This window comes from Manacus candei, unplaced genomic scaffold (genome assembly GCF_025592945.1).
Source record: "Manacus candei isolate 608988 ecotype Guabito, Panama unplaced genomic scaffold, ASM2559294v1 h1tg000048l, whole genome shotgun sequence".
In the NCBI taxonomy this organism is placed as follows: domain Eukaryota; kingdom Metazoa; phylum Chordata; class Aves; order Passeriformes; family Pipridae; genus Manacus; species Manacus candei.
Genome location: NW_026138096.1, coordinates 184035 through 200309, shown reverse-complemented (window position 1 = coordinate 200309; position 16275 = coordinate 184035). Strand labels below are relative to the sequence as shown.

The following is a 16275-nucleotide window of genomic DNA, read 5'->3' as shown; positions in this document are numbered from 1 at the left end:
AAATTTTAACAACCAGAGTTAGAGGGGAAATGGATGGGCAAAAAAAAAAAAAATCACTTACTCTTTGGTTTGCACTGAGACAAGGAATCCCTGTTGTTTATTTAGAGCTGGTAGAACTGGGCAGAACCCATCCAAACACAGGCAACTATGACAGGGTTACAACGTTGGTGATGAGAGAAGAGAGACCGACATCATCTACCTGGACTTTGACACTGTAGCACATCTTTATCTCTAAACTGGATTAGATGGACGGACCATTCAGAGGATAAGGAATTGTCTGGATGGTTTTACTCAAAGAGTTGTGGACAAGTGGTGTTCCTCAGGAATCTGTACTGGGACCAGTGCTGTTTAATACCTTTACCAATGACATGCGCAGTGGGATCGAGTGCACCCTCAGCAAGTTTGCAGATGACGCCAAGCTGTGTGATGTGGTTGACGCACTGGAGGGAAGGAGTGCCATCCAGAGGGACCTGGACAAACTCAAGGAGATGATCAGAGGGCTGGAGCACCTCTCTAGGTGGTGAAGAGAAGATTCCAGGGAGTTCTTAAAGCACCTTCCATTACTAAAGGGGGCTGCAAAGGGAGCTGGAGAGGGACTTTTTACAAAGACATGTAGTGACAGGACATGGGATAATGGCTTTAAACTGAAAGAACATTAGGTTCAGATTAGCTATTAGGAAGAAATTCTTTACCATGAAGGCAGTGAGATGCTGAAACAGGTTGCCCAAAAAAACTGTGGATGCCCCATCCTTGGATGTGTTCAAGGCCAGGCTGGATGGGGCTTTGAGCAACCTCTAGTGAAAGGTGTTCCTGCCCATTATAGGGGTGTTGGAATTAGATGACCTTTAAGGTCTCTTTCAACCCAAACCATTCCATGATTCTATGGACTAAATATGGTGTAATTTGAAGTATAATAGTAGAAAGAAGTAATGGAAAAATAGAGAAATGATGAAGAGGAAATCTGAAAAAGAGCTTCTTACTTCAGTCCAAAAAATGTAAAACTAAGTTAAAATTTCAGACCAATATTTTGATGAAAAGTGCTGGTGCTCTACCATGAATTAATGAGAAGATTATTTTTCTTTATACAGACCTAGCTGGACACTAGCTTACCAAGGTAATTATCAAATGAAAGAGAACTGCTGTATTGCTGTGAACCTGCATACTTAAAATTACTGATGTTTTGGCACATCTTTGTTTTAGAGGAACCACACATTTTAATATTTTTGCATAAAATATGTTCAGCTACGTTGTCTGAAATAGTAGGTTTATTCATAAGTAATCAATCAAATATTATCTTTCTTAGACTGCTTTTCAAATAGGAAGGCTATATATGCATGACATTTTACCAAGTCAGTTGTGCCAGAAACCTGGGAACACTAATAATTATTTCATGAAAAAGCAAAAGTATAAATTTAATAAATGATGGTGAGACTCTAAATACATAAACCAGTGTTTACATTAACAAGTCTTCTTTTCTTCAACTGGCTGTATATAATGGCAAGCATGGATATATTAATGACAGGTTTACATGAACACTTGTAAAAGTGACTGTAAGTATTCTCTGCCTCTGAAAATTTTGGTCTTTGTCCCTTTGATTCATCATTGCATAGGTAAGACACAAGAGTACATACCAAAAGCCCTGTTGACACTGTTGACTTCATTATGGTTAGTATATTAGGATGCTATTTTCTTGTCGCTTCCTTCCTTAATAACTAAACTAGCTAGACATGTCAAATATCATCTTTCATAAATTAAAACTGACAAAAACAGTATAACTTTGATGGTATAAAAAAAGGAGAAGAGAAGGACATAAGCATTTGAAAAGTTTGCAAAAAAAAACTATAACATTTTTCAGTGAGAATGAAATCATATAGTAATGCTGTTGAAACATGTCTGTCTGATGCAGGCTCCCAGCGCTTTTTCTCATATTAGTACTGTTCCAAAATTTCGTGGTAAAGGACTCATAGTTGCCCCTTTCAATACTGCTAACTTTTGACTGCAAATTCAAAGCACACAGAAGAAGTACAGTTTAGATCCTATCAACAGGTCTAGAGAAATGTGTCACGGTCTGGTGAATAAATGTATCAGTTTCATAAAGACAAATTATATAAGCTGTGCAATTGCAATAACCCTTACTTTAAAAAAGAAGTGACAGAAGTGGAATACTCAATTGGCAAGACATGCAAACCAGAAAATTCTCACATGCCAATATTATCTCATTAAAGCCTTGCTTAAAAATGGCTTTAACATGCTCTCTGTAAACAACATTTTTTGTTTACTGTCTCTGCATATTAACTAGCACTTTTAGTAGATACTAAAATGTCTTTAAACAATCATTCAACTTAAACAGAATTGAATTACTATCTCATGGTGCACTATACAAATAAACAAAATACTGATGTTCTCCTCCTTTCTAGAAGGACTTCTATATGCTGGGTAATAATGAATGCTGGTCCTTGCTAACTCTCTTACATGCCACTTCATTTTTTTTCATGTAGCGAGATGCCTTAGTGGTGGCCAGGTCCAGAGGAGGCTCTGCTCTGTGTACTGTGTCATAGCTCTCACTGACCACTTCTGCTGAGAAGCTACACTGCCATTTTAGGTACTACCTAATGTTCCCCACGGACATTGCATTCATTTCCTTTACTCCTTTTGTGTGCTGCAGGTGACCAACACACTCAGAATGATCAGGTCCACATACCTTTGTTTAGGATAGCAGTGACTTGCCAAAGAGAAGCAGGCATTGATCTTAATTCTAGAAGCTGCAGCAAAAGCCTCACCAAAAGCTAATGTTGCATTGCAGTGTGCTCAGACATCAGGGGATATTCAAATTGAAGCTGACTGCACAATCTTAATCCTGCTTCCCTGTGCATCTATATTGCAATAATGCAGACTGTAATTACATGATCACATATATTTGCACAAATGAACTCGATAGCATATAAATTTACTACAATCTAGATATATGTGTGCACCTTCCTGCAATCAAGAAACATATCAAGGTATATTAATATTAATCTGAAGTCATGGCAGTCGACAGTATATCTACTGACATACTGGTTACATTCTGTTGAAAAAGTTATTGCTAGGAGCAGCCAAAGTTATATTTATTATATCTGAGCTCTTCACTGTAAAATCACACCATCGTATTCTAAAAGGTCTTTTGTCTTTGTTATTACTAAAGAGAATTGATGGAGGGAAAGAAACTTCAGAAAAAAGCATTTTGGGATTTAAGACCAGCTTTCAAAGTATGTCAAGAACACACATGATGACCCCATTCCCTGAGGAATGAGGTTTCCATACAGCACTCTAGGACTGTAAGCTGGGGCTAATTGCTTGACCCAACATGGGGGAAGTGGGTCCAGAGCAGAAAAACAAGCTACCACTGAGCCTGGCCACTGGCTTACTCTGAGGGAGGTCAGCAGCACTGGAGGGACTGAGACACAGCTGCAGAGCAAGGCTGCATACCCCCAGTAATTAAAAGAAGTAAAAAGGTTGAGAGACTGTGTGCTGAATATTCTATCTTCTCCACATCTCAAGGAAAAAAAAAAAAGTCAAGCTGGTGTTTGAGGAAAAGGAATTGTCATATGACCAGAGAAGAGTATTATCACAGGAACTGTTGCTGAATATAAATGATATCAAAACTAAAATTAAATGAACTTTTCTACCCAAACATTATCACAAAGGGGTTCCTTCTCCATACCCAAACTCACACTCACTGTTTAGCTCAATTAAGGGATACTTGTCTGAATTCAGTGGCTGAAGCACCCTGCTTTGGTCTGTGTTGTGGAGAGGTCTCCAATCTCAAAAACTGTATGCCCTTCACAAGAAAGGAATCAAATGGACTCCAGGAATGGACCTAATGCATGCCAGCCATTAACAGGCAGTTAGCTCAGTAGACTGGACTGGAGTTAGTCTGAAATAAACCTCTGCAAAACATGTGCTGTGTGGATGTCATGTCCTCAACACCGCAACTGCTACTGCATTGCACTGCTTGCTAATGTCAGTGCAGCATCCAGCTTCTAGCACAGTAAATTACAAATTAAACCAACAAGCTGCCCCTGAGAGTACTAACAGTACAAACTCTACCTTTCTAAAGGTGGTTGGAATGTATTGTCCAGACTTTTTCTTTCTATTTAGTCAAGAACACTATCACAATACAATTCCCAAGTTGTATACAATTTCACATTACAGGTTTTGCACATTTTACTAAGTTAAGTTTAACCCTTCTCAGCATGATACCCTCTGTTTTATTTGTATTTTGAAACTATTAACTAGTGCTATTAGTTGTGCATACGCAATGAAAAAAAAGCAGAATATTGAATAGAAACAGTCTGGAAAGGACAGATATTCCTTTGTTCTCCTATTTGATATACCTTTTCTCAGTGCAAGGTCATATTCTGGTTCAAAATCTCTTTGCCTGGACATTTTCCTCCTTCTATTCTTCGTTTGTTTTTTTTTTTTTTTTTTGACCATGACCTGGAGCATCCCTTTGGATTACAAAATTTGATGCACAGCCAGCCATGCATGTGCAACTGTCCCTAAGAGCCATGCCTCAGCAGAAAAGCTGGTGTGCATACAATCTTGAAACAAAAATAACTGTCAAATCAAAGCCAATTTGCCACAAAAGAAAACACAGACCCACAGTTAGGGAATACCAAACTATTTTGAGTTCAAAATTGCTTAAAAAAACCCAGGAACTTGATTTTATAAAAGCAAAGTGTATTTTTAATCTAATATCATTTAATAAAGAATGAACTGATTAAGAACAAACAGGTATACTGAGGTATGAAAAAAGGTATACTGAGGTATACCGAGAATGAAAAAAGTTTTAAAATCTCTTAGCAACTAAAAGAGGGGAGGGAAACACATAGAGTTATACAGCAGACTGTTACTATTGCATGTGCTACAAAAAATATGTTAGTTCAATGTTCCCTGGACCAGGGTTTCATTTTACCTCATTTTAGTGAATTAAATCATGTACTACAAAGGAACTTGGATCTGAATGAAAGGAACAAGATTGATATCAGGATGAAAAGTAATGCTGTATTAATTCAGGTTCAGACATTAAAGACAAAAATAAAATTGAATTACACAGTGTTCTAATATTTCTGGACTAGAAAAAATTGTGTTTAAAAGCCTTTTTCATAGCCAAACAGAGGTGGGAGTAATGGATTTTTAATAGATACAACAGAATGGTCAACATCTACTTTCTGGTACCCAGTGAACTGCATCGATGGTGTTGACTCAAAAGCTGCCATTGAACAGAGCTGTCCACTGGTGCTTCTCTGCACACATTCCTGCACTATATCCAAAATGGTAAAATTCTAAGATTAGCCTGAGTCATAGATAAAAAGCATATATTTGAAGTTGAATGGTGTCAAAAAGGTAACACTGTTGAAGGAATAGTACTTTCAAGACACTGTAGTTAAGGTGCAAGCCCCTTTGGCTGAAGGAACACTTACATTTAGAAAGTTTATTCTGGAGTAGAGGTATGGAAGAGACATCACCTAGACTCTGCATGTGATAGTGCCCTTGAGCAATAAACTTTTCTCAAAAATTGTCTGATGATCCACACGTCTTGGCTGGGTGACAGCAGTGAAACCAACCTACACAGTGAAACAAGGTTGCAGGTAATGCCACGTGCTGGGGCATTGTCTCCTCAGCAGCCCAGGCCGTCTCTAGTGTATCAGAGCTAGCTTGTAATCCTTCTCTTGGCTTTCTCATACAATAGAAAATCAAGATAGCAACACTCCTAATGACTTGAAGCAAGCTTCTTCAGAGAAGAGCATATCTCAAACGCTGGACCTGGATTAGCACGTGTTCCTGTGCAGGCAGAACTGGACACTTTCCTTCAGGAGTCAGGACAATCCCAGTAGTTCAGTAGAAGACCAGTTTAAACTCCACAAAAGCAAAGTAATATCACAAATCTGAATCATTCAGTTCCAAATCCAATGCATATACCTATAAACTGTCCTCTCTGTTGTAAACTTTTAATAGCATCTATATATTGAGTGCATTTCTCTTGAAAAATCCTAAACAAATACATCACAGAACTCACTTCTCTTAGAAAATAAGGAGAGAAGAAACTAGAAATGCAAGGTACTGCTTACACTGCTATATGCACCAGAATAAACTTAAAATATTATGGTATAAAACTTATATGGATCAGAATAGTGGAACAGCAAAATGTCAGCAACATTTTAAAGGTAATATAATTTGGAGTGCAGAATTCAATATGATAAAGAACGATAGCCACTGTATAATATCTCAGCCTTCTCATATACAGCAGACTTTAAAAAAAAATCATGACTACATTAATTCAAGGAAACTTTCAATATGGAATTGAGAACAGTATCTCAGTGTCCAGAATCAGCTTTGGGGTCTACTTCTACTAATCATGGTGCTGCAGCTGACCCAGTTTAAATGTATTTCTATAAAGATTCTATAATTTTTGGTGATGTTGCATATTGTGTTCTCCTAAGCCATTTAAAAATATTGCACTACAGTAAATACCTAGAGCCTAAAAATAAGGTGCATCATGTGGAATAGCATTACTGCATCATAGAAATACAACGTAACAGTTTTGTTAAAGTTTTATTTCTACACTAAACAAAAGTACGCAGGTTTTATGTATTAGAACCAACACTATTTTAAGATGCATGTTTGTATATTTGACCATGTTCTATTCCTGTTTGCATACAAGTCTGCAAGATAAAATTTGCAGGTAGAGGAGCAAATATTTTATTGTCTGAGCTTAAAAAAGATCATCTGCACATACAAGCCTTGTCCTGACAGTGTGCTAGAGCCATGAAGTATGCAACACCACTACCTGCACTGTTTAGAGTAAATGCAAAATATAGAATTTATAAATTATTATAACATTATCATAATATACACAAAGATCCCAGAACCAATATGAATGATGTTCTGATTCACCTACATTTGTGGATTGAAAAGGGGAAGAAAAAAATCCGATATCCCACTGTTTAGTTATTCAGTGCTCTATAAAAGGAAATCTGTTTGTAATACCTCGGGGCAATCCATGTGCTCTGAAGTATTCTATACTAGTTGGGAATAAAACTACTATAATTAGTTAAATGCCCCTCTTTGGTCTAGAAACAAGATGACAATATGAAAATATCCTCTGCCACAAAGCTTTCATTTTTATTAAACGGAAGTTTATAAAATAGTATTGCTTAAGTAATTCATAAAGTGGGGGTGTTTCACTTCTGAGAATGAAACAAGTGTAAGAAAAGAAACAAAATGAAAAATGCAGGAAAAAAATTCCTGACTACTAATTGAAACATGAATATTCTGAGTCTTGTTTCTTACAGGAACTCCATAACTATGTTAGAAAATTTTTCTGCTAGAATTTAACATATATTAACTGATCATATTAAAAGTCACATGATAATTTTAAAAGCCGAAGTAATAACCACCAAACATTTTCAATTTCATAAAAAAAAAATCAAATACCTCTATATTTTTATTTCTCAATTAAAAAAATAAATTTAATGTACTGACACCATTTGAAGACAGACACAGTTATTCAGCAAAACAGAAAAAGTACTGACCAATTCCTCACAATTGTCATTACACTGTGCGCACAAAAAATAAAGAAATTATTTAACCTGAGTTTGTAATAGTGAAAAGTTGTTTACTATTTTGATGTAAAAAGATATTGAATTCCATTATTTTGTATGGGTTTCCAGCATTTTATTAACATCACCTGCAGAAGAGAGAAAGAACTGAATGGTACATAATTTGGACCAAACGAGTGAACAAAAGCCTACCACAACAAAGGGATTATTTGTGTTGGGCAGGGGAAAAGCCTGTGATTCCCTCATGTTAATTTTGTCTGTATTCTTTCTGCTCTCTGAATGGACCCTAGACTCCTAAAATGTATCATGTCCTGTTATATTATGATTTCTCCCAAAGAGGGCTTATCACTTAATCTGTTTACATAGCAGCAGAACCAATCTGGTTGACTTGGATTTCAGTGTGCCATTACAATTAGAGGTTCTATAAAATTGTGCAATATTCACATTTGGAGTTAGTAGCCCTTCATACATTAGCACTCCTTTCTAGGTGCCCCTTTACAGACATAGGGCCTCCAACAGCAATTTGTATAACAAGCTTAGTTACAAACAGAAGATATCTGTGATTACATTATTTGTAAGGTATTTGAAAAAGAGATTGAGAGAACAGATTTCATGATAAACCTTTCCACAGAGTACCTAACCGAGGTTGTGTTTGAACACACATGCAATGAACAAACGTTGCACATGGATGGCACTTTACAGTAAAGCAGCCTGTGTTTGTATTCGAAAGGTATTGATAACTGAGAGGTGCAGGAACATTATGCTAGCTAACAAGACTGCAGCTGGCAGAGGTGAAGGTCTGATTCATATTTGCTAATTGCAAATCAAAAGCTAGAAGGAATTATTTCTTCAACATCTGTCAGTAATGTGGAAAAAAAGAAAAGTGCTTTTTCTGAAGGAAATTGGTGGAGATTCAAGTGAAAAGTCTTGCACAGCCAGTGGTATCAGAAAAACATCATTTCTATTGCTAAAAAATCAGAAATAGCAGGGTGTTTTTAATTACAAAAAGTTTTGCATCCAAGAGGAGAAAATTGTTCAGAACAGGTTACAATTGCTGAGACTGAACTGAACGGTAACCTGAAAGCTGGTACTTGCTTTGGGACCAGCGACTTCATGGAATTAGAGGTGAAGGTCAGACAGCCCCTTTACTAGGGAGGCTCCACAGCCTCCCCAAGGAATCTGTTCATGTACCTCATTTTTCTCATTGGTAGGAACTAACCCCTCTATGTAATTTTTTTTTTAACGCAATTTAAGGCCAGCATCTCTTCCCCTGCTCATCATGGATATGGAAAAAGATATCCTTGATATGTCTTGTTATTATGTCCCCTTTTCCCCTCTCCTTTTTGCCATGTCTTTTCTTCTGTAGACTAACCAACTCAAATTCTTTCATTTTTCTTAGTAAGTCTTATTTCAAGACTTTTGTTTTCCCCTGGACACCCTTCAATCAGACCACATGTTTCTCTATAAATGCCATCCAAAACATGCATTCAGTATGGACAAAGAAAAGGCAATCCCAGTCAGTAGGAGAGATACAGCTGGTGCTTCAGAATACTGGATTCACCAAAGCTCAATTGACTGGAGAAAATATGGATAGCAACTATAATGTGAGAAAGAAAACAATCTGGCAAAAAAAGTTTGTAGAAAAATGAAGGCAATAGCTAGAAGGAAAAAAAAAATCCTGATAATGATGATGACTATAGAAAAAAAAAGGAAAGATAAAAAAAAAGAAAATGTTCCATAAAAATACATAATGAAATATAAAATTTTAGAATGAGATGCTGAAGTTGGCAGTGAAAAATCCATATCAGTATAAGCTAGTGAAAAAAAGACCTTGAATTTTATTCAAAACTTAAATTAATTTGGAATATATCAACATCGATATATAAGAAGAGCTTTTTTGTTCTACTTTTGGAAAGAATGTTGATCTTGAGTGAAAAGTACTTTCTAGTCCATCAGCTGCTAAGATGGATCTTAAATACTATCTATGAAAAGTAAATGTTTTGAAATTAGCAGTTCTACGGTTTTTTGCACATTTCTATCTGTTGTTAAAAAATAGTAATTAAAAAAAAAAGACCTTCTGAGGGAATCTAAAAAAACCACTACCGTTGTGCTGATATTTAAGAAGGGATACTATACAGTCAGGGAACTACATAACCTGCTTGATAACAATACAGACCAGATAGTGAAAAAAATTATACAGGATTTAACTGACAAAGATTGAAGTGAAAGGGATGTAACTAATACCAGTCAACATGGGTTTATGTAAAATAAAGTTTTGTCAAACAAATCTCATTTTATTCTTTGATGAGCTTACAAAAGTTTGCGTGATAAAGATAAGTGCATGGGTGTAATACACTTAGACACTTGTAAACCATTTGACTTACTACTGCATTGCTTTTATTCTTAATAAAATTTAATAATAGACAGTTTTAATAGAGCATATGTAAAATGGATTGAGAAGACTTGAAACACCAATTTTAGGAAGTAATTGTTAATTAGCTAGAGAGTGGAGGGACTAGTGGTGATCCAGGCACTCGTGGACCTGTTATACTTGATTTTGATGAAATTTTCATCTATGTTCTGAAATTAAGTTCAAAAGTATTGCCAAAAAACTCTGAAAAAAACCAAAAACTAGAAGAGGGGTATATAAAGATGAAGAGCAGGGAGTCACACAAAATAATCTGTCTCATTTACTAAGCTAGGCCAATTTACTTTGTTGCACCTGAATGCTCAAGTCATGTTTAATGACTTATATTTCCCCGGGGGGGGGGGGGCGGGGAATAAAGGGAAAAAGAAAGAACATGATCCTGGAAATACTACAATCTGTTTCTCTTGGCAAATTTAATTTTCTCTCTCAGAGTTATATGAGAGAAACCAGACAACAGTTTTATAGAAACCTGGGGTGATAATGTAGCATGCTGGCCTCTCAAAACCCTCTCTTTGACAATAGTTATGCAGTAATATGTGTGGTGAACTTCCCCTGTTTATTCCCAAGCTATGTTCTCCGCTTGTAAGAAATACCCACTAGATGTAGCTTCCCACCATTAACCACTGTAAAAGTTTTTCAACAAAGGGCTATAAAGTTACCTGTATTGCACAGGTTACAAAGAGGGACAAAGGCAGAATGAATCTGTGGCAGCTCACTCACTGTGTATTAATTACATAATTTGTAGTAAAATATAAGATACACCTATCTAATATATTCTAAAGGCACACAGAATAACTTAGATAAGCACTTTAAAGCTGATGATTTTACCACTTGGCCCAAAGTTCACTGTACTCTGAAACTACTGCCCAGAAAACTCTATCTTTCTTTCTTTTTCTTTCTTTCTTTCTTTATTTCTATCTAGCTATCAAAAAAAAAAAACTAAAAAAAGAAGAAAAATCCAGCAGGGTTCATGAACGAAGTAGAGAAAAGGACATAAAATGCAAAGCATGGTATAGTTATATTGTACATTCCAAACACAAACTGCAGTAGAAATTATAACACAAAATGCATATTCAATTATCAGTTACATATTCAGAGCAACAATAAAACTGAAATCACTATATTTTCCTAGGGACAGGGAGAGCAAAAGAGCTCAATCATTCCTTCTGAAATTTCTACAGTGTAACATTATACAATGCCATATAAAATTGGGTGATGGAAGCTCATAAAAAGTGCCTGAAACTCTCAATACATTCTACATCTATAGGCTTAAATAAATCCATTTTGAGGACTCCATCATACCTACCACACATGAAATTTTTTTACAGCTACAAATGTGATAGTTCATGCTTTTGCTTGCTCACAGCATATAGCTCCTCCATGGACAGAAAGCATTTAGTGAACAGAAGAGAAATGCAGACAAGCCCTAATTTTCTGTACAGTGGCAACTGCATCCGTTCTGCGTTACAGTGGCACTTTGCCCTGAAAGAGTTAACTTTCTAGCTCCTATTCTCTGCAGTGCTGCATAAACACTGCACATTATTCTTACTGAGCATGCTTCATCTTTCCTGTCTCCACAGTCTTGGGCTGTCAATCACCTGTCAGTCCCTACCACATCAGCACAGTGCGCATCACCAGGCTGTCAGCACAGCAGCTGATGAGACTCTGCTAAGAGCTGTCAATCAAACTTGTTTCTCTTATCTGTTCGGGAAATATTTTGTCTCTAAGAAACAAAGAACCTGGGCAACAATGGATCAGAGTCTAGTATTTACCCTTTTACAGGGATAGAAGCCTCTTAACAGGAAATGAATGCTTTAACCATAACAAGGAAACAAAAAATCTGCTCCATTAGGCCTATTTTCTTATTTTAGTTTTGTTGAAATCTTATTTACTTCTTGATCAAACTATTCAGGGCACAAGACATTAGAGCAAATTTCTTTTTCCTCACTGTAGAATGAACTTCATGGGTTTACTTCTTAGTTTTTGATGACTATAATTCAATGCAGTATAAAACAGGTAGCATCTCTTTGGTTTTGGGAATCTTTTCCTGCCCTTAGGCATTGGAATGTGTGAGGTTTCTCTCCATCTCATGGTAGCCAAAACACCAGACTAGAGAAACCTATAATTTACACCTTTGTTACATTGAAATACATCTACATTTTCTGTAGCATTTCTCATTAAAATTTCAACATAGAATGTGAGTAAGGTTCATAGATAATAGCAGACCAAAAGAATAGCGGAGGAGCATAAGCAAATAGGAGAAAAACATACATTTTCAGTGACTGTTTGAAAGAAGACAGTATATTCTTTTTTGGAATGCTGTGCCAAGGATAAAGAATTGAGGAAGGTAAAGTTCTTGCATCTACAAAAATCAAATGCTGAAGAAAGACAAAAAGAGCTGCAAAGATGGGCACAGGAGCTATTTCAGGTCTGACACAGAATCTCTACATGAAAAAGTTAAGCTGGTCTTCCAACTGAACATCTATCCAAGGCAAAATACTGTTCTGCAAAGATAACTGGTCTAGGTCTAACAAACTTGGCAATCAAATTAATTAGCACTGGTGGATCACTGAACTAACAAATCTCTGCTCTTTCCAGGTTATAGTAAATATCTTTACCTGCTGTGCCATTCAGATATACAGGTACATTTAAAGCTAGGTCAAGTACCAGTATATAGTGCTGTGTTATGCAAATCAAAGTAAATATAACCCAGTGACATAAAATCCCCATTTTGACCCATATCTGTTTTTCCCTACAAATTAAAGAATCTGAGAGCTGACAAGTGATGAGAAACAGTGAAAGTGGCAAAGGGAAGAAAACTGTTTTTCTCAGTATAGAGTGCTGTAAAACATGGTAATATCAATGGTAGACCTAAAAATATTTGGTGTTTTCATAAAGCTTCAGTTTTGGGCCATGAAATTAAATAAGCAACATAGTTTTCTGAGATAAAAAAAAAGTGAGTTTACAAACCTTACGATTCCTTGGACAGAACTGTATATTAAAAGTTAAAAAGAAATTGGAGACAAATAAAAGTAATATTTTTTTTTTTTACATCTTCTAACACTTACATGAACAATGATTTACAGGCCTTGTTCACATGCTCTGAACATTTGTGTTGGCTGTGGGATTGGACTGTTCAGGTAAGAGCAGAGGGCAGAGAAAGCCAGCTGGGAAACAGGTTATGATAGGAAACTCATAGAAAAGTTTAAAGCAAGCATGGGAAAGAAGCCCCCAGAGGGGTTTGGGAACTGCAGTCAAGATTAGAGAAGAATAGAAGAGACCATGCAAGTTCCTAGCAGCCTCACACAATTTTCTTGAGGGGCTTTGAAGAAAGGACCTGGGACAAAACACTTTGTTCCTCCACATATCTGATGGCTTAAGGCAAGATCTGGAAGAGAAGGAAGATCTTCCTGAGAAGAAGGAAGGAAAAGAACTGGGAATTGCCATAACCCAGAGAAAAACCATGGCCGCTGACAAACTATTTGTTCTCTCCACATATGCACACACACTTAAGATTATTTATGGAATTTATTTGCTCCTATTATATTTGAGTTTGCAAAAGAGGGAAACTTTTGCCCAAAGGAAAGAAAATGAGGTGGTGGCCACAACCAATGTCAGAGATGTAAGCAAATCTCTCAGAGGCTGAAGTAAGACAAAGGCGGGCAATTTTGAATTCTGGAAGAAAATGCCAGAGGTTAGCATCTTTTATCACTTTCAACTTTATAAACAACTTCTCAAAGGATGGCTATTTCTCTCTTCCTGGGTCTTATCTTGGTTCCCTCCATTACTGTTTGTTCCTGCAAGAGTAATAACAAACAATTTATCTTTTCCCCCTCTGCAAGCTCCAATATTTTTAATGCCCACTACATACTAAAGAGCATGCATACTGGGCAAGGAGGCAGTTGTCTTGCTGCGGACAGCAGGTATGAAGACTTTGGTTTCATCTCTGTCAAAGTTCCACGCTTGGTGCTGCAACCACTCAGAATACTCTGGCTCACCTAACAGAAGCCACAGCCCTTGGCCAACAATTTCACAAGTTACTTGGAGTAAAGGTACTAGGTGACATTATGGTCTTTGGGAGATGCCAAGAGTATACATAAAAGCATAACAGAGCATGAGTGTGGCTTAGGCAGGCAAAAGAGAGACCTCAACCAAGTCTCTGTGCTCATTGAGCACCTGCTACAGATGAAGTGATTTTCTGCTATTTGTACTCAAAAAGGGAGCAAACTGCTCTGTTCTCAACTCCTGAACATGGTTTTGGACACAAACTTCCCTCCTAGGAAGAGAAAGCTACTCTTAACATGCAACCTCCTCTCTGCAGCCTCCCCTGGCAATGCTGAATGTGTCCCCAGTCAGGGACTTGGACAACACGGCACCCCCAAGGCTGCTCTCAAGCCTTCTCAGAGGGCAGTGGAAGTCCCAGACTGGAACAGCACAATCATGCTCTTTAGAGTATCACTGTACAGTCATACTGCTCATGTCAAAAAGAATCACCAATACTGCAGTACAGAATTACATACATATTTACTAATGAAGGAAAGGAAATAGGAATGAACAACAAAGAGCTCCAAATGAGGACCCTCAGTTTCAGATGCTGAGAATAACAACAAAAGCAACAATAGTTTGTGCAGAGGTCAGAAATTAAAACCAGAGGGAAAATCCTGTGTACTAGTTCTTTTAAAAACATACCTACAGTAATTTGATCTTTCAATCATGCTTATCAGAAACAATGGTAAGAATTACAGTATTACTCTGTACCAAACCGTCCCAGTTACACACAGTATAACCATTATCAAGCATTTGTGACAACAGGAATATTTTATACTTTGACAAATTCTTTCATATGCAGCACTGTTTTCCAGAATCACAACTCCCTCTGAATCTAACTGGACATTAATTGCTTTTTTGCTGATGTATCTGTGCCTTCTGGACTGATAACACAACTAGCAAAACTGATATCTGACAAGTTGACTCAACCTAATCAGGACAGATCAGCTGTTACCAACGTTGCTATAGGCTGTAATTTAAGGACCTTTACAGAGTTATCACTTGCTTTGAAAGGCAAGAAACTGTAATTCTGTCAACACTAATCCCAGAACGTTCTTTCAAAGCAGCTGTTATTTTTTCTCCAGGAAAAGGTAACACTTGTCAAATAAATACCTGAGATAATTGATAAAAGGAATTAGAAGTACGTGAGTGATAGGCTGACAATCAGTCACCCTCATGAAAAAGAAGAATCTCACAAGATTCACAGCATTAAATAGAGAGTACAAGCTGTCACCATAAAGCACGGGTCACTCTGAATCGAGTGAAACAACTGGCAATGCAGTTTTTCAATGTTTACTTCTCTCTCTGTTGCTTAGTGCTAAAGCTGAGTGAATTATTCACTTCAAACAATTTGTTCGATGAATTTTATCCCTTTTTGCTACTCAGAGTGTGCAGGCAATGGATACCAGTGCCATCAGATTTATTCACTGCTGCACTTCTATTCAAGCTTTCATTTAGTGCCTGATTGAGAGTGTTCTAGACTTCCACTGCTGTTCAGACAATATCCAAGGTAGGTCCTTAATGTGTGCAAGCAGCATAGATCCACACAGTTGATGGAATACTTATCTACATTAGCAAGGATATAGCTTTTGATTTATTGTTTTTCTGATCCCTGTTTAGATTTGGAAGCCCTTCCAGCAACAACACTGAAACTTGCTATGAAGTTCCCTTTCTGTGAACAATTTTGCCCACAAGACTCAACACTTGAATCTTTGCAGAAAACAAATTAACAAAGAGTGCAAGCACAGCCACAAAGCTTATTTATTAAAAATAAAAATCCAAAGATTATATTTCATTATTTGCTTCACTCCACTAGGAAATAATTTATTTTCATGTAATCAAATTCAGAGAATTCCACAAAAAGAATGGATCCCCAACTCATGCGATTCTTTAATGGAACCTAATGGTCACTGAATACACACAAGTGACTTTGTCATTGCCAGGGTTGCATCTGTCTTGTACAGACAAACTGTGTTTAGAAACTCAGACTTAACAGTAGATAAAAAAATATACATTTCTTACTGTATCGCTTTGGTCCATCTTCCAAACAAAATGAAAGGGTTAAAGTTGCATCATCTTCAAAAAATTCAGTTGCAAAGGCATCCCACCAGAGGTTGTCACTATCCTAGGAAGCAACAGATCATTCACTTAATAGGAGGCAAAATAAATATATATTCATATGTCGTAAAAGATATT

At 36.8% G+C, this 16275-nt stretch overlaps 1 protein-coding gene across 10 annotated transcripts in view; it reads right to left on the bottom strand.

The window, feature by feature from the left end:
- The window catches only part of LDB2 (LIM domain binding 2), a 304168-nt gene that overhangs the window by 126298 nt on the left and 161595 nt on the right, over positions 1-16275 (bottom strand). For all 10 annotated transcript variants that reach the window (XM_051798468.1, XM_051798471.1, XM_051798465.1 and 7 more), the window contains one exon: positions 16102-16204. In XM_051798468.1, the coding sequence (XP_051654428.1) occupies positions 16102-16204 (103 nt within the window). The remainder of the gene's footprint in view (positions 1-16101; positions 16205-16275) is intronic.